The following is a 26,377-nucleotide window of genomic DNA, read 5'->3' as shown; positions in this document are numbered from 1 at the left end:
AAAAACCCGAAACAAAAAGCCTGAGCATGAAATTAAAATACTCACAACTCTGGCACAGCGCAACAGGTAAAATTAAACCCTAAAAACAGAAACAAAATCAGAAACTTAAATATTATTGTGGGCTAGGAAATAAATACACAAAAACAACAGCAAAATCAGGAAATGAAAAATAACTGAAAGGAACAAAAAGTGAATGGCGATTTCTAACCTCCCAAGCCTGTGCAAGACTCTGGGCCCCACTGCTGCCAGGGTCTCCGCACAGACAGACCTCTCCATCCACACAGAGCACTGCATGGGGGATCAGGCCTTGGTGTGGAACTCTCTGTCAGCCTCTGCAATATATTTAACCCTTTCGCCTCAACTCACCACTCCCCAAACACAGGGGCACAATGTTCCTGTTTTGCTGGAACCCTTTGAACTAACCTGCCCCTCTCCCAGCCCAACTCTGCTGTTCCTTTCCAAATCTGCCTGGCCTCATCAGCTCCTCCACACCCCAATCTCACCTTCCAGCTCCCCCACATCCCCATCAGCTCCCCCACACCCCCATCTCACCCCCCTGCTCCTCAGAGTCTCCCAGCAGCCTCCTTCCTGCCTTCTGTTTCCCAGCTGCCCACTATGGTAGCCTTTCCAGCACATTCTCCCAAGTTGTTCCTCCTGTTCCACTCTGACCCAATCCTTCCCTCCAGAGCCTCTGAACTGCAACTCTCCCTCATAGTCCCGTCACTCATCTGCTTCCACTCTGATTCACACTACAGTAGCCCCTTCACTGCAAACACCCAGGCAGAATCCCAGATGAGAGTCACATTTTTTTTAAATAAAATAATTCAGAGTGTTGGGGTCAAATGAAACTCATTTTTCTCCAAGCAACAGTTAAAGACACAGGTATTTCTAATAACTGCTAATGATAAATTTGGTTTAATAATGTAAATTCAGTTGGGTGCCACGGTTCTGAGCATACAATCGTTCTACCATTTAATATGTATTTTTCCAGGGAAGAGCTGGTTCTATTACTACTGCCTTATCCCAATTAAAAATGGAAAGGCTCTACCTGTGATCTCATCTAAGCTATTATTGCTCATCTGATGCAAGACTGTTCAATACAATTCATATTCCAATGATTTCTTGAATATATACAGTTCCAAACCTCAATCAGTGGGACTCCCACAACTTCTCTTGGGAAACTTCCACAGGGGAACAGATCTCATTGTCAGACCAATTTTCCTAATGTTTGGCCTAAATTTGTCTTTGCATCATTTCACCCCATCTATCCTGGTTATACTTGCTTAGCCTAACTCCAATAGCTTCATGGCATTTAATTCTTCCTTTATCATTGTAATAAGAGATTGACCCCAAACAAAACCCTGGATGTTTACAACCCTCAGCTTCAGAAAAGTTGAGCTCCATAACTAAATTTGGAGACTGGCCCCTATTTGCACCAGATCCAAACACCCCCAAATGCTGGGAACATTTGGCTCTGGATTCAAATCTAAATGTTACTACTCAAGTCCATCTTTAGTAACAGAATAAAAGCCTGATACACAGCAATGGAAAGAAGCCATTGTGGGAAGGGAAAATGAAGGTCAGTATTCTCATCTGGTTCCAGCACACTGGCTCTCTATATCTCAATTACACCATAATAGAAAATCCCAGCTTCCATGGGCAACAAGTAACCCATATGCTTTCCCTCCATTTACCATAGCAGAGATGGCAGATTCCATGGAACTACACTTGCATCTCACAAAAGTGTGAGAGAAGGTGGGCAACCTCTTTTCCACCCTGGCAATTACTACCTATTTCCACCAGATAGGATTTATCACATACCCACCTGTTATATAGCTGCTGGGAGCTGAAAGTGTAAAGCAAGTATAAGGTATTTCCCAGGAGGAAGGCCAGGATCCAGAAGACAATCAGCACCGACCTCTTCTCCTGAGCACAAACAAGAGGCAGACAAGACAGATTCAAAAGTCTAAAGGGAACATGCATATTGTGCACCAAGCCTTTAACTGCTGAAAAATGTGAGACCAACCCAAGGGACAGACACACACTTTTAAGCATTCAGTAATTAGTTATTTACATGGGAGTGAGACATAAAAAGAGGCAGCAAGGTACAGACATAGATAAACAGGACCAGAATCTGCTCTCATTTACTTTGTCAAGCAGAGTTACTCCACTGAAATCAAGAGAATTACACTGGTAGAAAGGGAGAGTCAGACCCACATAACCCAGTTTTCAAAGGTGGGTGCCTCAACAGGACATCCAAATCCTGCATGCTTACACTCAGCTTGATAAGTCGGAGCAGATACGCTGTACCATAGGTTTGAGCTCCATAGGCAGGAGCTGGATGGCCTTATCAGGGGACACATTTGATAACTGAACCTATCACATCTAAACATGTAGCTTTAACAAAAAAACCAAAAAAACCACCTAGACTCTTTTAGATCCTCATCATATCTAGAACATACTGCACAGAGCATGAATGGACAGTGTTTGGATGCAGGAAGGTTTCAGTGCATGTGATTTATAATCAAGAAACAACTGAACAAATGAAACAACCAACAGTAACTTAAATTCTACATCTGTGAAGATGGGAACAAATGACACGATATTAGATCCTAAACTCAGCACGTGTGAAGGTCTGAAGGTTACCTCTTCTAAGCCTTGGACCAGCATAATTTTGAGAAGGAAATTCCACATTTGGGGGGGAAAACGAGAAAGAATTTTTGGGGCAGGTTTATTTAGTAAAAATGCAGCTCTTTGAAGCTGTTCAGAGGAATGCTAGATTGAGTCTTCAAGCAACTGGATTAAAGGACAGGGTAAGGTTGGGCAGCCAAATATACAAGACAGAGATAATTAACACCAAGTTGTGCATTTATCCCAACAGTCTGCATTTTGTCACATTTATTTCATTACCATGTGTGTATAATTATATATTTATGTCACTCACATATCATCTATATGATAATGCAGCCCCAACCCGGCACTGCAATGCTGTTGAGATATCCCAATGAGACTATAAACCATGATACCTGAAGAAGCCAATAGGTTTATTTAAGATGTAACCAGAACACCATGCATATTAATAAGTAATACTTCTATAGCGTCTTTCTTCTGAAAATCTCCAAGCTCTCTGTAAGCGTTAATGAATTAAGCCTCACCACACCCTGGCGAAAGGGGCATGACCACTTCCATTGTTACATATAGGGAAACAGGGGCACACAGCTTGAAGTTGCACTGCAAGTCAGCAGCAGGGCCAGGAATAGAAACCAGTTATGATTTTTCATTCTCTAACCACTATACCAGGCTTCCTGCAAGACACGGAGGCTGTGTGGGGCAGGGGGGGAGCAGAATATTCATATATGCAAAGAAATCTGTGCACATTCATTGTTTCATCCACAAAGTGCAAGACAAGATCTGGCATCAGCATTATTTAGCATATTAAGAGCAATGTCTCAGAACACCATAGAGCAAGATACTGGACTCACCTTCAAAGAGACCTGTTCTCGGAGAGTTGAGTTAGCATATGCAAATGTGCTGGCCATACCAATGCACACAGCAATCCCTGCAAGGAAAGACACCCGTCAAACGGCTGTTGAGCCAGGGAGGGAGTATTCACATTGTTAAATTATTTTATAGTCAACATTTTAGGTTTAAAAACAAACAAACCCAACACCTGTAATTGCTGGATATAGTCGGGGATGCTAACACACTGACCACTAAGCTCTGGAGAGCGGGGTTAGGATCACAAGCCAAATTAATGTGAATGCATCATGGCCATTTCCAGTGCGTATACGCCCAGAAGCACAAGCTGCCACACAGTTTGATACAATACTGAAGGAACGGCAGCCTCTGTTCATGAGAGACCCAGGAACACAAAAGCAAAAGTACTGCAGGGTATGGCTGACTTGCACGAACAGAGCTAGGAAAGGAGGGAAGACTGGAATAGCAGCTGGTTCTGCAGATCAAGACTGAGGTGCGCTGGCCAAGCTGTGTTGTGACCTAGGGCTGAGGGCTGCTGCAGACAAGGATTGATGTGCGAGGGGGGGCAGCCTGCACATTATGGCTTCCTCTAGCTAGCAATATCAGTGTCCATAAAGACAAATATTCACCAGACAGTTACATACTCCATCTACAAATGAACATTTAAAAGGGGATGCCCAATTCCCATTCAAATTAAAGGAAATTGGGTGCCTGAATCCTTTAGGCAGCTTTGAAAAATCTCAGTTGTAAAGTTTAACTGGTCATCCCATCTCCAAACTACCGTCCTTCCAGCCAAGCACGATTCGAATCCCTTCCGAGACTTTCAGCGCCACACAAGAGCTGACCAGCAGAGGCTGCTATAAGCATTCTCATCCCACCTCTGCCCCGGAGAGCTGAGTGAGGATTCTTCACCGTGTTCTCAGCCACTGGTGGAGAGGGGCAGGGAGAGAGACCAAGGCAAAGAACAGAACAAGAATCTGCCACATGGCAGGACAGGACATCAAACATGGGCCTCACTCAATTGTAACAGCTAGTAATGAAAATAAAGGGGAAGAAAAGGCAGGATGCCTAAAGACAGGTAGCTTCACCGCTGCCCGCCTAGATCCCCTTTGCCCACTGAATTTGCTACCTCTAAGAATTCTTACAGAGATGAACACAGTGGACACTGCGGCAGGACCCAGCTGCTGAACCAACCTTAGAACCAAATGAAGATGATGAGTTGGCTGCTTACCAAGCTTATGCTGGAAACAAACTTTAGCCAGGAGTATCAGGATGAAGGGAAGCCCCTTCTGGAGCCAGCAAATCACAGCCTTCAGCTCCGAGAGGGCAGGCGCAGGAGTCCCAGGCTGGTCCTCAGGATTGTCTTCTGCGTGTCCGTGGCGGTCTCCACTAGCCATGTGCAGCAGAGAGGATCCCCGATGGTGGCCATGGTGATAGTGATGGGGCTGCTGCCGGTGGTGGAATGGAGCTCCTTCTGTTCGGCTGGCCCCTTCTTCCCTTGGGGCTGGCATCTGAATGAACACATCCCCGCCTCCTGCTGAGGAACCCAGGACCAATCCTGACTGGAATGGGGTAGTTGGGATGGTACCAGATGGGATGCCTGCCAGCCCTGAGAAAAGCTGCTGGGGTGAGGGAGTTTCAGCCTTCAAACCTTCGAAAACTCCACCTTCATCCACGCTGGTCTCAGAACTGACTGTCTGACTCCGGCTTCTGCAATGAGGAGAGAGACCCCCACAGTGGGAACCATCAAACAACCGGCTGTGCACTGGGAAAGGCATCCTCCTGATTCTCCAGAACACCAAGGCTGGCTTTGATTCACCTTGGCATGGCTGGAGTCATTAGGCAGTTCAATTGTGCTGGTCAAATAGTGTTGCTTTCCCCCACCCCTCAAATGGGTCATAAAGTTCCTGAGCTCCTCGCTGTGTTTTTAAATCAGAGTTGGAGTGTTCCCAAAAACAGCCCAGTTACAGGCCAATTTAAAACTCTACATCATCTCTAAAATGGTTTTGACGGTAAACACATGGTGTATGCAAAACACCGTGTGCAGTGGTGTACATTTGTTATCAGTATGAATCTGGGATGGCCCCATATTCATGAGTGAAGTAACTGTGTCATCCCAAATAAATGACCTAACAGCTCCAGTTGCCAGGCTCTTCCCACTTTATTTAGCGGTGGCCAACTGCCATCCTGGCACTGTGTGGAGGGAAAGCCAAATGATAACAACATGGGGTAAATCAGCCAGAAGGAGCTACTTCCCTGTCACATGACCCAACAGGGTATTTAAGGGACGAGAATGCCCACCTGCATTTGTTTTGGTGTTACATATGAATTTTGTGTTTCACTGATAAATTGTGCCCTGAGGCAAGGGTCTGAAGCAGACTTGGGCACAGCATCCATTCCTTCCCGTGCTCGGGAGACAGCCCACCAGCCTACAGAGAGTTTCCAAGAAGAGGCTCAGGAATCTCGTTATTTCTTCCCAATGCCACATGCCCAGGGAAAATATGCTCTGTTTGTCTGTACTCAGTGGCATGGCTCTACAGTGAATGTATGGAAGGTATGACCCCATGTGGCAGTGGGAACAGAGGGGACAATTCCCAAAGCAAGTCGCTAGCCAAGAAAATGCCCAGTGCAAAGTAAACACTTGTTAACACTGAGAGAGAGAGGAAAAAAAGAATAACTACAAAGATCAGCAATAGGTCGAACCCACAAATAGACACTCAGTGCAGCACTACAGTCTCTCCGGATCCTAATCCCTGGAAGCCTCCAACTTTAGAAACAGTGATCAAGAGCTGAGATTACACAGGTACATACACAGTGCCCGCACCTTCCCGTAGCCGGTCTCCCTCCCCCCCCGAGCCCATAACCCTCCCTAGACCTCTTACTCAGCACAGCTTTGAATTTCATCTTGCTCTGGAACCAGCTCCAACTCCCTCTTGGGCACTTCCCCACTAAGCAAGCTCCAAACAAGGCTTTTCATAGTCACACCCCACTCCCAGAGTCTCTGTGCAGGCACCCGCAAGGAATCAAAGCAACCAGATACTGTACCATTTTCTGTGGTTCAGAATTAACCAGATACATACTGGATGACACACAGAATGCCCCGAATCAGGGTTGGACACAGAAGCTACACCAGTAGCAATTCTGTATTTATCTCCAAAAACATAAACATAGACAATATAACATACCTGGGGCAGGTCCATATGCCAATCAAATACACTGATGTTGTTTGGAAAAATGCTGTTAGGATACATGACTATTCCTCCACCAGGAAAGAGGTTAACTAGCTACATAAACGATACTGTGAAGGTAAACATTATGGGTGAAATCTTGGCTCTGCTGCAGTCAATAGGAGCTTTGCCATTGACTTCAATAGGGCCAGTATTTCACCATATTTTTTTTTTTAATAATCCTTGCCCATGTTAGTGATAATACTTTATTGTATTAAAAATGAAATGGTTTTTAGAATCTATTTCACTTTACTTACTTTTTGCATTTGATAGTACAAATCCTGAATTTGTACAGCACCTTTCAACCTTATCAATCCCAAAGTGCTTTACACATATTTTACTGACTGGGGACAAGCCTCACCTCATGTCAGAAGGTCCATGCAACATCCAATGAACCACTCAGCTCACAAAACCTCTGTTCCAGTGCTCAGCCCACACACCAGACTACATGCCAGGTAGCATCATGGAAGTGTGAGGTGACAAAACTAGAGGTTGGCCAAGAACATAAAAATAATTTAAACAGAAATACATAGCCTGTCTCTTCTGCACTAACATGAAGAGTTACATTCCTGTCAGAATTTGAGCAGAAGACCAGACTTAACCTGCTCTTGTAAAAAGTGTTATGGAATAATTAATGATCACAAATGGTCAGGATCTTTTGCTTCACATTTCACTTGACAGACATTTCCCTCAACTCCACAGAAAAATGAGACTGGTTAGTTTCACTTTTGATTCTGATTAATTTCATTTCCCCATTCTCTAGCCCAAGAAAAATTTAACATTGAAAACTACACCACAATAAACCTGTGTTCACTGAAGTTATAAAAAAAGATTAAAAATAAAGTAGGCATACCATTATCTATCCATGTACAAAGGGATAAATCCTGGTTTACAGAAGGTCTCGAGAACCATTCAAAATCTTCTTAAAATTTGAGGGTGTGCTAACCAAGAGTTTCCTGAAGCACCTAAGCTCCAGGCAGCTGCAGTTAAGTTCTTGAGGAGTTCCACAAGAACATCTCAAGAACACAGCTGTCAAGGACCTCCACTCCTGCAGAGTTCACTTCCAAATCTTCAGCACTTAGGATCCCCACAGGACAACAGCCTGAAGTTCTCCTATGGAGTTTAGAAGTGCCACAAAAGTAGAGCCTCAGTCAGTACAATCTTGAGGGACATAACTCTGGCTTATCTGAAGTTTGGTTCTCAGGAGTTTAAGCTAGGCTGAATTTGAAAAATGTTTAACTGTATATATACAAAACTAAATGTTGGACCTAAACTATGTTGACTCTGTCTCTTTAACAAACAAACTGTAGGAACCGCGGCCCACGTCGCTTCCCACTACCCCATTGGCCTGGGATGGTGAACCGCAGCCAGTGAGAGCCACAATTGGCCGAACCTGCGGACACGGCAGGTAAACAAACCAGCCCAGCCCACCAGGGTGCTTACACTGGCAAGCCGCGTGCCAAAGGTTGCCGACCCCTGCTGTAGCTTTTACCTTCCAAAAAGATATGAAATACACCAAACAAATTAATCAGAATATTGCCTGTTGGAGAGGAATGTGGAAGAAACATGGGAGGAAAGAAGACTTACCTTTCCGGAGGAAGGCTATCAGTGTTGCTGCTGTGCCGTCTCTGCATTTTCCTTAACACTTTGAAACACAGCACACTCAACATTAACGTTGCAGATCAGCAATCCCCAGGGGGACTAGTAACAAAGGCCCAGAGGGTCGGAAAGCTGTGACACCCATTCACCCAGTGACATGGTTGGCAAAAATCACCTGCTTCTCTGAACAGTGGTTCAGGAGTGTATCAGTTTTTTTAGCACACTAGCGAAAAAAAAAAAAAAAAAAACTCCTGAAAGGTTTTCCGCTGACATTTGGTAGCGCACAGAAATAGCTCTCCAGTCGGGGCAGGAAGGAGCCAGATCACATTCTACAGCACCAGGAACAAAGTTGAAAGTCACATGGACTTTAGAATCCTACGATGAGATGATCCGAGAAGGGACTCCAGGATACTGACAGCAACCCTAGATGTGACATACAAATTGGCTGTTTGTTGTCTAGGAATAAGATATTCTTCTCCTCCTCCTCTTCTGAAGCAGTTTGCAGGGCAATGTGAAGCACACAGGAGAGGGGAGAAAAAGTAATATTTTATGAAAAATGCAGTCACATCAGGACAACACAGTTTTATTTTTTGCTACATAGTGCATCCCTGGTAATTCACACTAGCAAACTCTCCAGATTTTTCTTAAATATGTGCATGTATGAAAGATCAGATCTTTTGGGCACTGTCAAGTTATTTAATAAACTAGGGTCTGGAGTAGAAGAAGAAGAAGCACAGAGATTATAATAACCTGAAACCCTTGGCTATAGTAGCCTGTCACAGAATTGGGATGAGGTTTTATTTATTTTTTATTCTCTTTCCAGCAGCAATTTTGAGTCCATGAAACTATTTTTTTTAAATAATCATTCTGAAAGAAGAAACAAACGTGTCATCACTTTAGTATCAAAGTGCCACACAGACATGAATGAGGAAGGCTAGCATTATTACCCCATTTTACTGCAGGGGAAACTGAGGCACTGAGAGGTTTGGGGTTTTTTGTTTTGTTTTTTTTTTTAAAGTGACCTGCCAAGGGTCAAATTGACAGCTTATAAGAAAGTTGGAAATAGAATCATTAAATCCTTATTTCCAATCCTATGCAATCCTTCACTGAGATTTTTTTTCAACATCACTTAATTTAATTGTTTTTCCTTAACTTTTCAAGGTTTCGTTATAGGTACACCTCTACCCTGATATAAAGCTGTCCTCGGGAGCCAAAAAATCTTACTGCGTTATAGGTGAAACCACATTATATCAAACTTGCTTTGATCCGCCGGAGCGCGCAGCCCCCTCGCACTCGGAGCACTGCTTTACTGTGTTATATCCGAATTCGTGTTATATTGTGGTAGAGGTGTATATTAGTTACATATAGGATGGATCAAAATTGATGATTTAAAAAAATAAATCTATAAAAAAAATCAGATTTTTTAATTTAAATTAAATACAAGGTTGTTTTTTGTTTTTATAAATAAACCTATACATTTGAAACTGAGAACCTAAATTAAAACTTTTGGGCTTAATGTATCAGAAACATATAAATTAAATAAAAAAATAACAGAACATGTTTGCTGTCAAGTTTTAAGGAAAGTCATGCCACTAAGCTGGTGGAAATCACGGGCTAAACACCTGGAACCAGAGTTTATTGAAATGCTAATCAAGCTTTTGGGAGCAGTAGACCCTTCTGCAGGTGCAGAGAGAATGTTTGGCCTTGGCTACACTGGCACTTTACAGCGCTGCAACTTTCTTGCTCAGGGGTGTGAAAAAACACCCTCCTGAGCGCAGCAAGTTACAGCGCTGCAAAGCACCAGTGCAAACAGTGCCCCAGCGCTGGGAGCGCGGCTCCCAGTGCTGCAGGCTAATCCCCACGGGGAGGTGGAGTACCTGCAGCGCTGGGAGAGCTTTCTCCCAGCACTGGTACCGTGACCACACTCACACTCTTCAAAGCGCTGCTGCGGGAGCGCTCCCGCGGCAGCGCTGTACAGCCGCAAGTGTAGCCATGCTCTTTGTTTCAGTTGTATAAACTGATTCAACTGAATGACTAGTTCATTCAGAGTTAAGAAACCAATTGGGAAGCTGAAAAAGCAGGAAAGCTTGTTTTCCTCTTCCAATCTCAAAATAAAAATTAGGTGTGTGTGTGTGTGTGTGTGTGTGTGTGTGTGTGTGTGTGTGTGTGTGTGTGTGTGTGTGTGTGTGTGTGTGTGTGTGTGTGTGTGTGTGTGTGTGTGTGAGAGAGAGAGAGAGAGAGAGAGAGAGAGAGAGAGAGAGAGAGAGAGATCTACTAGTTCTAAAATCTTGAAGGACTTGGTAACCTGAAACAAATCAGTTCAGTTAACTAGTTATAGACAGCAAAGAATCCTGTGGCACCTTATAGACTAACAGACGTTTTGGAGCATGAGCTTTCGTGGGTGAATACCCACTTCCTCAGATGCATGTAGTTATAGACAATACTTCCTATGTTTAATAAGCATTTAATAAATGTTTTAAATGCAAAACATGTTTTGATGAGCTTCTTGATAAACTTCTTTTCTTACGTATCCAGCACATGTAAAGGTAGTTTTTAGTTAATAAAAGAAAATTAAAATGCTATTTATGTGCATTTTAACTGAATTTTCATCCAAATAGAGCTGACACAAATCACAAGTAAAAATGAATGATTAACTAGTAAATAAGATATGCGTTGTTTATCATTTTCTAACCTAATCAAAAATGTAAAAATTAAGAACCTGAATAAATGTAAGTTAAACTAAACAATTGCTTAAATAAATGTGTATAGACATTGTGTATCCCCCAGACTAGCAATAAGAAGCACCACATTTAGTGTAAGGGCTATATTTAAGTTGCAAATCAACATGTTTTAATGGGAACCAACCAAGGAGAATGAACCTCTCTTTAGGAAAATAACTAGAAAGTACAAATGCAAAACTTGATTAAAATCTGTGATTTAAATCAAGGTTTCCTGCTTGCTGACTTAAATCACAATTAAAATCAGTGACTTAAAACACTTTGATTTAACTCAATCCACCCTGGTAAACACATACCTTTATTCTGTAAGGATATACCGTAGTTGTTCTGGTGATATTTCCCAACTCACCCTCAAATATCCTAATGTGTTTGATGTGTAGCTTATACTTTGTGGGAAGCTATAGAAGAAAAGAGAAAAAAAAGATTTAACTTCAAAATTTTTCTGCTCGTTTTGCCTATGTTGCCATATTCCTCATCCCTCATTCTTTATTCCTAAAGCCCCACATGGAAACAGAACAAACATTTATTTGGCAGAAAAGTAAAAGGCCATGCAAATTGTATCCTGGTCCTGCAACTTACGAGACGTAAGCCGACGGATGCACATATAGGGAAGTCAGTGAAGCTAGGTGCAGGCAAAGGAGTCCACCTGTGCATTGTAAGATGCAGGAGTAGGATCAAAATAAATATTTTGCATGAACCTTTCCTCCCAAAGCATTTCACAAAATTATAAGATACACATACCCACCCCAACCTCCCCACATATACATCCCAACACTGAAATGTAGCCAGCTCAGAGGTGGAGCTAAGTGACAAACCAATGAGAAGAGAAGAGATATTTTGGCTAGAATTCACAAGCAGATGCCTGTACTATTAAAGAGTACCACATGATTTTGATATCTACAAAACTGAGAGGACCTTGGTTTTTAAAGCCTGATCCTGAATATTACAGTCTACTGTGTGTGTCTTTGTCCTATACCTCAGAAGGATGAAGGGCTGGATAAGAGTCAATAGCAAGAAGAGGAATTAGAGCGAGAGAGAGAGAGTTGGGAAAACCACAAATTGCATAGGAACATGGCTGAAACTACACAATGTACACAGATTGGCTGAAGGACTCATGTGCTCCAAGGAAGTAATTTCATTCAGGATCTTTGGTGACACTCTAACCACAAGCACTGTTCCGATTACAAACATCTTCTTTGTAATTCATGGCAGCCCTTTGATTAGATACATTTTTGAATCCAAGGTTGTGTTTTAGGATTCAGAATATATTATAAAAGATACCCCCCTCTGCCCCCTCCCCTGCAAATAAAATTGAAGCTGCAATTACGGTGGCAATACTTAGCATTTTAACAACAATTTACTTTTTCTCCCCCCAGATGCTGTGTAAATGTTAACCCATTCTTCCAACTCCCCTGCAAGCTGCGTACACACTATTACTCCCATCTTACACATGGAGTGAGACAGAGAGAGATTAAGTGACTTGCCCAAGGCCTCAGTCTGATCTGTGCAAGCAGATTCCTGTGCCTATGCACAGCCACAGAGCTCCATGTCATAGCAGAGATCTGCCCATGTAGGTCTGATCACAGGATGAGAGCAGAAGTCAGTGAGAGAACTCAGGAGTTCCTGACATCCCCCTCCCCTCCCCAACAGCCCTGAGCTCAGTCTACTGGGGCTCCACTAGTTTGTGCTATGGGGTGACTATCCATTAATTTGTCTTTTCAAATGTTTTCCCCTACCTAAGCCAAGCGTGGTCCTTCGCAAAGTGAATTCCTTTTAGGTATCAGCCACAGTGGGGGCAGTGAAGAGAACCCCAAAGGGTTAGAAGCCACGATTGCCTAGGGATCCAATAGGACAGCTGATCTTTGGCCTTGTACACAGTATTAGAAACCTAAGGCCAGATACCATTGGGGTAAATGTCATTTCAAAAGACACCTCACTAGGGCTGTCAAGCAATTAAAAAAATTAACTGCACTGTTAAACAATAATAGAATACCATTTATTTAAATATTTTTGGATGTTTTCTACATTTTCAAATATATTGATTTCAATTACAACACAGAATACAGTGTACAGTGCTCACTTTATATTTGTTTGATTACAAATATTTGCACTGTAAAAAAAAGAAATAGTATATTTCAATTCACCTATTACTAGTACTGTAGTGCAATCTCTTTATAATGGAAGTTGAACTTACAAATATAGAATTATGTACAAAAATAGCTGCATTCAAAAACAAAACAAACAATGTAAAACTTTAGAATCTGCAAGTCCACTCTGGCCTGCTTCAGCCAATTGCTAGGACAAACAAGTTTGTTTACATTTATGGGAGATACTGCTGACTGCTTCTTATTTACAGTGTCACCTGAAAGTGAGAACAGGCGTTCACATGGCACTGTTGTAGTCGGCATCACAAGATATTTTATGTGCCAGATGCACTAACGATTCATATATCCCTTCATGCTTCAGCCACCATTCCAGAAAACATGCATTCATGCTGATGACAGGTTCTGCTCTGACCAATGCATGTTCATTTTCATCATCAGTGTCAGATGTCACAAGCGGAAGGTTGATTTTCTTTTTTGGTGATTTGGGTTCTCTAGTTTCCACATCGGAGTGTTGCTCTTTTAAGACGTCTGAAAGAATACTCCACACTTTGTCCCTCTCAGATTTTGGAAGGCACTTCAGATTCTTAAACTTTGGGTTGAGTGTTGTATTTATCCTTAGAAATCTCACATTGGTACCTTCTTTGCATTTTGTCAAATCTGCTGTGAAAGTGTTCTTAAAACAAACGTGCTGGGTCATCATCCAAGACTGCTACAACATGAAATATATGGCAGAATGTGGATAAAACAGATCAGGAGACATGCAATTCTCCCCCAAGGAGTTGTCACAAATTTAATTAATGCATTATTTTTTAACGCACATCATTAGCATGGAATCAAGTCCTCTGGAATGGTGGCTGAAGCATGAAGGGGCATATGAATGTTTAGCATATCTGACACATAAATACCTTGTACCGCTGGCTACAAAAAAGTGCCATGAGAATGCCTATTCTCACTGTCAGTCAGCAGTCAGCAGTATCTCCCGTAAATGTAAACTTGTTTATCTTAGCAATGGGCTGAACAAGAAGTAGGACTGAGTGGATTTGTAGGCTCTAAAGTTTTGCATTTTTTTGTTTTTGAGTGCAGATATGTAACAAAAAAAATCTACATTTGTAAGTTATACTTTCATGGTAAAGAGCTTGCACTACAGTTCTTGTATGAGGTAAACTGAAAAATAGTATTTCTTTTGTTTATTATTTTTACAGTGCAAATATTTGTAATAAAAATAATATAAAGTGAGCATTGCACACTTTGTATTCTGTAAATCAATATATTGAAAATGTAGAAATTCATCCCAAAATATTTAATCAATTTCAATTGTTATGCTACTGTTTAACAATGCAATTAATCACAATTAATTTTTAATTGCAGTTAATTTTTTGAGATAATCCCATGAGTTAACTGTGATTAATCAACAGCCCTATACCTAATTTAAACACTGAATGATTGAGTTGTGTCTGGATTTGGCTGTTCCACATCATGTTGTGACATATGGTAATTTTGCACCTGCAGTGCCATGTGCACACTAGCATTTATATCTGGAAAAAACAAAACAGGCTACATAAATCTTGCTAACAGAGGACTTTGGATTGTCAAAGATTGCACAGTATTCAAGTGTTCATATCACAGGCAAAGAGTGCCATACTAACTAGGTATAAGAACAGAATGCTCTAATGGGTCATATTTGAAAAAGTAACGTTTTTATTTTTATTATTTGTTTTTCAGTACTAACTAGAAGCCCCAGTCAAGGACTAAGACCCCATATTGTGCTGGGCGCTGTAGAAACAGAATAAAAAGCAGACATTCAAACCTTGTCTGTCTATTATGCAGACACACACATAGGCCTGCCCCTATGCCTCACAATACATTGCAATTTGAAGCTAACCCAACAAGGTTCAGGCTGCCAAGTGTTTGATTTGATATGGAATGACTGATATTTTCTCTGACTGTGCTCAGATTTCCCCAGCTATTCTGAGATTTGAAAAATGAAATTTACGATGAAAGAGGTGGCTAAAGAATTGCAGGGGAGGGAGGAGAGGAATTTCCCCCTTCTTTGAACGCAACAGCACAATAAACACCGATACCACATAGTCACCATCCCATCATCCCTTTTACAATGCAGTACAAAGAACACACCACGTTAGACAGGAGGAGGACAAACAGCACAGCGCTCCTTTACCTACCCTCACAACCCAGCCATCACAGGCTCCAGCATCCAAACCCTGCCAAGCCAGCAGGGATAAACAAAACCACCCACGTGACGGGCGACTTCCGATTCCCCACCTCTTCCAGGAGAGACACAAAGTAACTTCCTCCCTCCCGCAGCCTATCAGGCGGGGGCAGCTGGCTACAGCGGATCATGTGCCGGGAGCGGGATTGGGGAGCGGAGCGGAAGCACTTAGCGGGTCTGTTTAGGTTCCTTTGCTGCAGGCAACAGTAGCAGGGTGCAGGAAGGGGTGAGTTGGCAGCGCATTTGCTTCAGATGCGGTGCTTCGGCATCAGCGGCTAGGTTTTGATTGATCCTTTTCTGAGAAAGGAGGAGAGGTTATTTGTCCCTGATTTAGACAGGCCCAGGAGCCCCATACACCATCCCTAGCATGCTCTTTTTAGGAGCATGCCACGAGGGGGGAGTGGGGCTAGCAACAGAGGTACGGGTTGGCGTGATAGTTTTGTTTTTTCAGAGACTGGAGGGCATCTTGGTTTGGCGAAGGTGCCCTCTCTAGGCTAGTATCAGAAGGGTAGCTGTGCTAGTCTGGATCTGTAAAAGCAGCAGAGAGTCCTGTGGCACTTTATAGCACGTGTAGCAATACAACACCTATTGGCGCGTGAGCTTTCGTGGGTGAATACCCACTCTCCAGAGTAGTGTGTTTTGTTAGATTTCCTCTACTTCATGCTAAATCGATGTGTAAAGATAGTCAGATGGACCTGACTGTAGCTGCAACTTCAGTTTGCTTTTTAAGGTTCCAGAACCCTCCTGAAGTGTCTTCCCCCTAAACAGCGCTGTTTGAAAATTTACTCACACAGGAAAAGCTGTGGCTTTTTCTCTCTGTGTTTAGTCCCAAACTCCTTGTTAGGATTTAAGCTATAGCTTCTATTTTTGAAGATTTTTTTTTGTGCTCTTCCAGTTTCTCCAGAGAGTTCTCAGGCTGGTTCAGTGTGCAGCTGATTAATGCACTCCTGGAAAAATTAGTTTACCTCTAGGGGTTCTTTTCATCCTACCCCACCCCACCCCCCAAACGAGCAAGGGCAGTGGCTGAAGGAGAAATAAAAATCCAGGGAGAACCAGAAGCTGGTGCAGCTAGTGCAACAAGGGGAAAAAACCAACAATTCCAGAGCAGAGCAGTGTCAGTAAAGGTGTATATGGGAATGGTGCAGTTTGTGTCAATGGTGTGGCGCAGGCTTCTGCGGAAGCGTTGGGTCCTGGGTATTGTATTTGGACTCTCCCTCATTTATTTCCTTACCAGTACCTTCAAACAGGTCAGTATTGCTTTTCTTCTTTGTCTCCTTCCCCCCCCCCCACCCCATTTTTCTGTAGGTCAAGGCCCAGCCCTACAAAAACACTTAATGCCAAAATACAGTGCTTATTACTGCTGGAAGGGGTCCCATTGTATGACTACAAATTGAATTAAGTACTGCATCTGGCGGTTGCTGCAGGTCTGTGAGCTCTGAGACATAGAGAACATCCTCCACCATGTGTAAACTTGCAACACATTGTGAGAGATTTTTGAAATGATTTTTCTTGCAGGTTGTAAATTATTGATGGTGACCTAAAAATAATATGCTGAAATGCTAAGATTTTTTTTTAAACCTGTGTTAATGATGGATCTCAAAATCTTATCCTAGGCACCTTTACTTCTGCCAGCATCATCAGTAAGATTTAAGGGTACTGTTAGTTAGTTCAGAGCCTGAACCTGAGACTCTGTGTAAAGTGAAAGTTTTACATCAGTAATACGCTGTAGCAACATGTTCATGGGATCTAAAGGGCAACTGGAAAGTTTTATCGGCTCAAAGTGTTCTCTTGTAGTGTATGTTGTGAAATGCCATCCCAAGCAGGATAACAGCATTGTACATGAGGGACAAAAAATGAAACCCACTGCTCCAAGCAAAGGCCCTAATTCTACATTAGGAGCCATGCAAGCAGAAGGGCCTGCCTGTGTAATGGAAGATTGGGACCTCAGTGAGCTGCAGAAACAAAGCAAATATCATAAATGGTGAAAGCTAATGGGAGCTGAATACTTAACTCCGTTAGGTGACCTTGAAAATCTCTATACGTGTAAATTCTTTTTTTAAATGAACTAACCTTCTTCTATTAAAGGTCAGGACATTTTTTCCCCCTTGTCAATGAGCTTTGTTAAAAATATCCCTGTAATTAGATCTTTGTTTAAAGAAAAATAGAGAGTCCTGATGGTGAGACTTGCTCTAGGATTGTTACAATCTTAGGATAAGTCCAGCATGAGGCCGAGATTTCTTAACACCTGTACTTTCTTAAGCAGCACCCACATAAAGCCCTATTCTTTTTTCTTTGGAGCCACTTTAAAGGTGCACGTGTAAGATGGTTTTCCAAAGGCAATCTTGAAATGTTTTAAGTATCTGTCCATCCTTAAATGGACCTCACCTGGCTGTTCTTGAACTGCCTCTATCACATATCACCTCTTTATTTGAGGTGAGGTAACAAAAGCAGCTTTGAATGTCTGACCTGTCTGGAGCGTTAGTAGATCTTGCAAGGGAGTGTGTTTTAGTGACTAGATCAGGGGGACTGGAAGTGTGGATTCTTGGTATCTGCCCTGTCTGCCCCACTGACTCCCTATATGACCTTGAGTAAATCAGTTAAGCTAAGCTAAATTTTTACAAGTGGCCAGTGATTTTGAGTGCCGAGCATCTGCAGGACCTGACTTTCAGAGGTGCTGAGAAACTGCAGTCTTTTTGATCTAACTCGTGCATAGAAGGGCCACACCAAAGAAAATTAGGTCCTAAGTGTTCCAAGTTGGGCACACAAAGTTAGTGGATGCTTCTGGAAAATGTAGGCTTTCAATGCTACCTGCTTCAGTTTCTCCCATCTTTAAACTTGGAATAACAATATTTAATAAACCTCTCCAGGAGTGAATTGCAAGGTTTAATTCAAAGTGAACGTTGACCAAGTGCTTTGGGATCCTTGAATGAAAGGTACTACAGAAGGCCCATTTTATTATTCTTAGTGTCCCTGGTTTGTAAGGAGAGCTAGTGGGGGATGGAAAGGAGAGAGCATTCTTTGTGTTACTAGGAAGAGGATGAAACAACATGATAATGTATGTTACTTAGAGAAAGGAATGCTACTTTTATGGCCTGAAATAATGTCTGAGGTAGGACGTGTTAAATAGTCCTGCAATTAATATCTACAACACCCTTTATTTTTATGATGTTGGTTTAATGTTACATGCAGTATGTGGTAAACCACTGTCTCAGGCTGTTGGTGTGATATCTCATATGCATTAGTTTCTTGCAATTTCTTTCTGTCTTGGGAATTGCAACAATTAGAGTTCAGCTGAGAGAATGGAACACAGAGTTGGGTAAGAAAAGGGAACTGTGTGTTAACTTGCATTGCTGTGTTTCATTGCAGGAAGAGAGGACAGTACGCGATCGGAATCTTCTCCAAGTACAGGAACATGAGCCTATCATGTGGAAGGTGCAGTTCAGCCTGGGAAATAGCAGTCAGCGGAGTAACCAGTGCAGAAATTCTGTCCAGGGGAAGCTATTCATTACGGATGAGCTGGGTAAGGCCACTGATAAGAGCCGTTCCTGCAAACCATAATGCTCAGCACTGTGTGTACCCTCTGGACTTTGCTGGGACCCTAAAGTAGCAATTCCTTCCACTCTCGTGCATTCCCACTAGAGTAAATTCTTCTGTTGTAGAAATGTTGTCTGAGATGCTACTTCCTGGCAATAGAACACCGCCTTGAATTGAAGCAAGGGATGTTCAGTAATGGCTGTAGGTACATCTGAGTCGGATGCAACAACTGTCTTAACAGCACACCAGAGGGAGTTGCATACATTGCTGAACACCTTTCACTTCATCTGGAGACAGTGTTCTGTTATAGGGAAGTAGCATTTGAGACATTTCCCACAACAAAATAATTGACCCTAGTGGGAATGCACTAAAGTGGAGGGATTACTACTTGAAATTTGAATTTAGCCAGGACAGTAAAAACTCCAGTCGTTTCACTTTTGCACATTTTTAAAAATACCATGCTTGGAATTTTGGTTTGGTATTGATTTAGGGAAATGAGTAGAATGCTTTCTGCAGGATTCACTTTCTGCCACACTTAAATGGACCCATCCTATTTCTGAAGCTGACCCCCTCCTGCCCTAGTTTCTGAGATCTGACTGGTTCATAATGTGAGAGGGCTTAGGTGTAGGCTACATTTCCACCCTAGTTCCTTTTCATGTTTTATTGTAATAAAACTCTAAGATCACTGGCCACCCATCCTTATCAATGGCCATTTTAAAGTTGTTTGAATGTATCTAGCTGGTCTGCCCTTTAATAGAAATGCAAAGGGCATATTTCAGAACTACATCCATTAGAGGTAAAATACATGCACTTTTTCTTTTAAACGTACACTACAAACATCTTTTTCCTTACTTTTGGCTTGTCTGAAAATGATTCACTTCTTTGTTTTATTATTGCAAATCTGTTTTTTTAAGATACTTACAAGCACTGTCATGCCAGAAACCCTACAGGGTGTCAGGAGCATAGGTGCAATGTCCCTCTAATTGCAACTTTATATTGTTTACTTTGCCTGGGGCTGCCATACATTATATTTTTTGTAAGCGCATTGGAGCTGGGACCATCTTTGTTTTGTACAGTACCTAGCACAGCGGTGTTCTAGACACCAAGCCATACTATAATATAAGTAATGTATCAGTCACACCCGCTTTGATATGGCCCAACAAATGGTACAGGCACCAATCCTGCAAACATTTAAATGTGTTTAACTTTAAGTATGTGAGTTGTCCCCTCAAAGGCAATGAAACTACACACTTTTTGAAAAAGTTAAATATGTACATAAGTGTCTGAAGGATTGTGGCCATAGAGTTGAAAGAATAAAATTTTAAATCAACTTTGGTATGACTGGGAGTTCCCAGGATTTTTTGTTTTTTAAGACATGTTTTTCAAGAATAAAAGATGCAGAAATCAATGCTGCATTCCAATGACTCCCCTATTTACCTACCATTTATGTGTATGTGAAATTTATGGGCGAATGCAGTGCTTTCAGTGTGAGAGACCAGTCTCCCCTGTCTTATATTACTATTATTATTTAGATTGCAAAATCCCTCCAAATGCGCTAATTACTTTCCAAACACTGAGGAAGACACTGTAAAAACAAGCGAGTCTTGTACAAGCTTGCCCCCCAGACAGCTTTGCAATGCACCTTGCTCATGTTGTTCCAGCACTGGACTTTTCTTGACGGGAGATCATCAGTCATGCAAAAATTGTGTTGTAACTTTTGTGATGTACGCAAGTAGAGACTAAACTGAAATCTACTGCAGGGGTTTTCAACATTTTTCTTTCTGAGACCCCCCCCCCCACAGGCTATAAAAACTCCACAGCCCACCTGTGTCGCAACAACTATTTTTCTGCATATAAAAGCCAGGGCCAGTGTTAGGGGGTAGCAAAGCAGGGCAGTTGCCTGGGGCCCCACACCACAGGGGCCCCTGCGAAGCTACTTTGCTCAGGCTTCAGTTTTAGTCCTGGGTGGTGGGACTCAGGGCCCAAGGTGTCAGCCCCATGCAATGGGGCTTTGGCTTTCTGCCGTGGGCCCTCAGTGAGTCTAATGCTAACCCTGATTGGCAGACCCCCCAAAGCCAGCTTGTGGCCCCCCACTGATCTACTGAACTCACTGTCACTTGTGAGTCAAGCTAGGATTTGAATTCCAGTCCCAAAGTTCCCAATGTACATATTCCCTAAAACATTGAAGCGATGCTACTTCTTCAGAAAGGTTCATCATGAACCTACTCAGTTAAGATTCCTCCTAAGGGATGAGTCCATTTTGTATACAGGGTGTATCTAGACTGTAATCGTGGGGTGCGATTGCAGTGCAAGCTGATATACCTAAAATAGCTTTAATTTACTAGTATGGGGCCTGGAGCACTGACGCTGCCTCAGTATGAACTTCAGAGCAGGCTAGCCCCAGAAGTAATTACCCAGGATTTCAGTTGAATTTGTGCAGCTCTTGCTGCCACGGCTTGGCTACTCCGGTAGCCAAGCTAGCAAGATTAAAGCGAGTTTGCATATGTTGCATCAAGCGACAGTTGCTCCTACAGATTACTGCAATCGCTAAATAGTGTGTATAGGTGACAGGATTCTTTCTCAGATTGAGATGGGCAGTGATCCTAATCTGGAGAGGTATTGGGTGAAATTATTGTAACCACCCTTACCCATGCCCCCAAAAATAAAGCAATATGGCAAATTTGGAAGAGTGCAAGTTTTGAATGTATTTTAGTTCAATATATTTATCTACAAAGTATTGAGTTAGAGACAGACTGGCCGTAAGATTCATTATTTCCAAATAGCATCTGCTGGGCCACCTGGTCATTTCAGTCATCGATGTACAGCAGCATTCCTCAAACTTGCCTGTTGTCAAATGATAGGGTCCTAATCTTGTACATGCGTTCCTTATTATAGCCCCATTGCTTTCCATGACCCTGCTCCAGTGGGAGGCCCAGCAGAGTGAATTCTGTAAGTTACTACTTTTTCCTCTGTTTTTTCAGGCTACATCTGTGAAAGGAATGACGTGTTGGTGAATGGATGTTGTAACATCAACGTGCCTAGTGCGAAGCTCTATAGTTGTGACAGCTGCCTGCCCAACGGTTGTTGCAGCGTGTACGAGTACTGCGTTTCCTGCTGTCTGCAGCCCAACAAGGTGCATGGAGTGCCTCTTGTTTTTCAAGTTCTTATCCTGTTCAGTTGGCTGATCATCCTCAGATGCCAGCTGGCCAAGTGTGTGCACTCATTGTGAAGGGGTCTGGAAACAGGGAAAGCCTGCTAGGACCATGTAAGAAATTGTCTCACAATAACAGCTAGAGCTCTGTGGAGGATGGAAAGTCCATTTTGCAAGGGATTTTGAGATTTCTTGGTTCCAATTAAGAAAAAGAGCGGTAAATTTCAAAATTCTCTATGAAAGAAAATTTTTGAAAAACCCATTTGTAGCCATCCTCCCTCTGAGTCAGGGTGTCCCCTCTTGTTAGCATTGGGCAGTCAGTGTGTCTGTCAGCCATTCTACCTTACAGCCACACAATCCCTCAGATATCATTTCAGGTCTCCAACAAGGAGGAATCAACACCTGCAGTCAGCTGGTAGCCTTGGCCTCCTGGTGGTGGGGGGGGGGTGGGGGGAAGAAGGAGGACACAGCCCAATCTAGGGCTCTGGCTCTCTGGGTGTGGGCGAAGCACTTCAGCAGTCTGTGGCCTGCTGCTTCCTGGCTGGGGCAAGTAGCAATAGGCTAGAGCTCTGGCCCACTTGGCATGGGCAGAACAATTACTGTTTATAGCCCTCAGCCTCCTGGATGGAGCAAACAGCAACAATTATCTATGTTGCGAGCCTTTTGGCCTAAAGGTTAGTGCCCTGCCAGCCTCGCACACGGGGTCAGGGATAGAGGACTCAGGCCCACCCTGCTCCACCAGGTTCCGGCTCAGGGCCCTAGCAGTGGCAGGCAGTCCCGCCACTGGATTGGTGGGAAACCTGTGGTTGCTGTCTCATCTCTTGGCAGCACAACTGGACCAAAATCTTCTTTCCCTGGGCTACTTCCTACCAGTTCGTGCTGTCGCTACTCCATCGCTGCTGGGACCTGGGTCTCCGTCTCTCAGTCATAGAATCATAGAATATTAGGGTTGGAAGAGACCTCAAGAGGTCATCTAGTCCAACCCCCTGCTCAAAATAGGACCAACTCTCATTTTCAACTATCTTTTATGGTCCTTGAGTATTGGCACTGCAGCACTTCCCTACATTCCATTAAGGAGGCACAATCCAAAGCTACTTTGAATTTTATTATTTAAAAAATGGAGCACTGAGAAAGCATGGCTAATAAAACTTTCAAAAAACAGTGTAAGAAGAACAGTTTGGTGAAATTGTTCTGCTGTAACCTTAATTGTCAAACTCTCAATGTATGCTAACAAAGAAATCCAGTTTTCTCTATTCCCCTTCTGTAACTAACTTACGCAGGTGCTCATTATTTCTGCCTCTCTCAGCAACTTCTCTTGGAGCGTTTCCTGAACCGGGCAGCTATTGCTTTCCAGAACCTCTTCATGGCAGTGGAAGATCACTTTGAGTTGTGCTTGGCCAAGTGCAGGACTTCATCACAGGTCAGATGCTGCGGCATGTGAAGTGGAGGAGGGAAGGGAGTGCCAAAAATATCAGAGAAGGCGGTGTTGATGCTATGAATGTATAGGCTTGTCTTCACTACGGGGAGATCAACACGGCTGCAATTGATGCAGCAGGGGTCGATTTAGCGGGTCTAGTGAAGACTCACTAAGTCGACGGCAGTGCACTCTCCGGTTGACCCCAGTACTCCACTTCTCTGAGAAGAGTAAGGGAAGTCGACCGAAGAGTGTTTCTCATCGACACAGTGCAGCAAAGACACTGTGGTAAGTCGACCTAAGCTACATCGACTCCAGCTACATTATTCATGTAGCTGAAGTAGCGTTAACTTAGATCGACTTACCACGGTAATGAAGAGAAGCCCTATATTTCTTATATGTGCATGTTCGGGTTTGATTAGAATGTGTGCATGGGAACTTGAGTAGTCTGACTTCAGCCTGCTTGGGTATTTCCTCTAAAGGAGCTTCTGGCTACAGTTCAGCGACCATGTGTTGTAATGTTGCAGCTAATTTTTTTTTTTTAGCTCTGCTCCCTAGATACTATGATGGTGTGTCTGTGAAACAGCCATTGCCATATAAACATCACTGCTATCTGCCCTTTGTGGGAGAGGAATGAGGTATTTTACACTGGAGAGCTGCTTTTTAATAGCATGTGTTATTCCTAAGGGCTTTTCCCTCTCTTCCCAACAGAGCGTGCAGCATGAAAACACCTACAGAGACCCCATTGCAAAGTACTGCTATGGCGAGTATCCCCCTGAGCTCCTGCCTATTTGAAAGCTGCATAATCTGAACTAACATGGGGGAAAACAAACTGAGGATCGGCATCTGGAACTGCAAGACAAGAGCTGCTTGTACAAGAGCTTAAACTCTCATCCTGAAATTTCCAAAGACAGAGTGATTTGCAGTCTAAGCTTGGGACTTATTTCTTGGGAAAATCTCTCCTATTTAGACTGAAGAACATGATAGACCTGCCGTGGATGGGTGGGAGGGAATCCTTTGAATGGTTGATCTAATTGAAGAGCTACCATTTAGGATACACACAATGGATTTAGTCTGTAGATCAGCATAGAAAAGGGCATAATACAGCCTTTCATCTGTACATAGAAGTTAAATTATATCCCCAAAGAACATGGACTTTAGACCAACTGCTGTAGATATGAAGAGGGATTTTTTTTGTGCTTAAAAGGTAAAGAATGCCTATGGAGCTTATCTCCTTCAGCATCCATGGCGCAGACTTTATATGTAACTATGAATTATTTATTGGGTTTATATGGAATAGCTGAAAGTATTGATGTTTCTTGTAGCCATTGGCTGACTCCTTCCAATCCATAGATTATCCTGGAGAAAGGTCATCCTTCATCTTGACCAAAATAACTCATCTCTCTCTTCTGGCAGGGTTTATTTTTGTTTGTTTGTTTGTTTTTTACTGGGGCCCATCCCCATAGTCTTTGTGTGCCTCCCAGTTTAAACTGGCATAGCAAAGTCCCCTCTGGAATTCTTGGAGCCTTCAGTTCCCAGAACATGAGAGAGAAAGTAGAGCTCTGCATGGGCTGGGGTGTTTTGTGAGTGGATGCATATGCCATCCTAGTTAGAAAAGCTTAACTAAAGAAAGTCTCGAAGGGTAACCTGTAAGTCATCCAACTCTTGATTATTCAGATCTCCTTGCCTGAAGTACTGAGGCTTCTGCTGCTTGTACTGAACATCAGCATGGCTCCAAAATGCTTCGCTCCTGGTTGTGCAGGGGCAGGAAGCAAAAGGAATGAAGTGTTTTGGGATCCTGATTTTAATGAGATCCTGATGTAGTAAGTAATTAGACTAAAATGTCAGGACACGTGGCTCTAGCCCCCTCTGAAGTTAGATTAGCGGCCAGTTTTGCAGTAGTTCTATTAACAGCTTATTAATGACATTCCAGCATGGGGTTCTGACCTGGGTGCTCGGAGGACTCTCTAGTTTGAGATTTCAATCTAATTAGCGTGCTAATTGAACACAGTGTTGATTTCCCCCTGCAGTTTCCTATCACTCTTGAAGGCTTCAGTTTAAATCTTTCCTTCTGATGCCTCTGTGAGGCCAGTCTGAAAGAAGAGAGTTGGGAGAAATGTTTTTCCCGTACTTCTAAATGCTGAGAGAATTTGTTTCCTGAAAGACTCCTAACACTGAGCCAAACAAGGCAGTTCTGGTGTATACAGCGCCTCCTATTCTCTTCCACTCTTGCCTCTACCATATCTCTGTACCTTGTGTGTTGCCATGGTTCTGACTTTGTGCTCATGTATGTATATCAGTACCTCTTATTCCTCCCTTGGGATAAAGCAGTTTACCCAAGTAAGAAATTAGAATAATGTGGCCAGTATTCTATGACATCCCTGTGTTAAAATATTCTTTATCCCATTGCAGGTTGTTCTGTTGTGTTTATAGTTAAACTGCATGTGGCATAAGCAAGAATTAAAAAGTTACCAGCCATCTCTGATACGTGAAATTGTGAAAACTCACTTGCATTTTTTCCTCATCCTTTCTCCCATTTGCTGCCCTCTTATGGCAACTTGCAGGAAAAAACATGATTGTACATAAAGTTGTATGTATGTGCTTTTTGGTGGACTTGGAGAAGCATGGTACTTAAGTATGGCAGCTGCCTGCTGATGGGCAGATATAGCTGGACCAATAAACCTATACTGGCAGAACTCCTAGTGGAGATGCAGCTTATATTGGCAAAAGGGCTGTGTTGCCAGTATAACTGCATCTATAATTAAAACTTAAGTTGACCTGGCTATGTTACTCAGAGATGTGAAAAATTCACACCCCGAGAGAGGTATTTAAGCCACCCTAACCCCCATAGTAGACAAGTAGAATGACAGAAGCATTCTTCCATTGACCCAACTACTGCCTTTTG

The 26,377-nt window shown here is 42.8% G+C and overlaps 2 protein-coding genes across 8 annotated transcripts in view; one reads left to right on the top strand and one right to left on the bottom strand.

Annotated features, from left to right (window-relative positions):
• The window catches only part of RNFT2 (ring finger protein, transmembrane 2), a 39,054-nt gene extending 23,628 nt beyond the window's left edge, over positions 1-15,426 (bottom strand). Inside the window, exons 1-6 of one of the 7 annotated variants that reach the window (XM_050924151.1) lie at positions 15,327-15,426; positions 11,338-11,439; positions 8,292-8,350; positions 4,709-5,187; positions 3,483-3,559; positions 1,826-1,926 (exon numbers count right to left, since the gene is read on the bottom strand). In XM_050924151.1, coding sequence (XP_050780108.1) covers positions 1,826-1,926; positions 3,483-3,559; positions 4,709-5,187; positions 8,292-8,338 — 704 coding nt within the window. In that variant the 5' untranslated portion in view covers positions 8,339-8,350; positions 11,338-11,439; positions 15,327-15,426. Of the gene's footprint in view, positions 1-1,825; positions 1,927-3,482; positions 3,560-4,708; positions 5,188-7,065; positions 7,190-8,291; positions 8,793-11,337; positions 11,440-15,326 lie in introns of those variants that run through there. The other 6 variants (XM_050924149.1, XM_050924150.1, XM_050924145.1 and 3 more) reach the window with 6 other exon arrangements.
• Positions 15,427-15,478: 52 nt separating this feature from the next.
• On the top strand, positions 15,479-25,966 carry SPRING1 (SREBF pathway regulator in golgi 1). Its single transcript, XM_050924156.1, has 6 exons — positions 15,479-15,599; positions 16,269-16,620; positions 18,740-18,893; positions 21,889-22,040; positions 23,365-23,478; positions 24,184-25,966. The coding sequence occupies exons 2-6, from the start codon at positions 16,504-16,506 to the stop codon at positions 24,265-24,267; spliced, it is 621 nt and encodes a 206-aa protein (XP_050780113.1). The 5' UTR covers positions 15,479-15,599; positions 16,269-16,503; the 3' UTR covers positions 24,268-25,966.
• Positions 25,967-26,377: the final 411 nt, after the last annotated feature.

The sequence above is a fragment of the Gopherus flavomarginatus genome, chromosome 15 (genome assembly GCF_025201925.1).
Source record: "Gopherus flavomarginatus isolate rGopFla2 chromosome 15, rGopFla2.mat.asm, whole genome shotgun sequence".
Lineage (NCBI taxonomy): Eukaryota > Metazoa > Chordata > Testudines > Testudinidae > Gopherus > Gopherus flavomarginatus.
The sequence above is the reverse complement of the archived record's forward strand: the minus strand, read 5'-3'. Positions and strand labels throughout refer to the sequence as shown.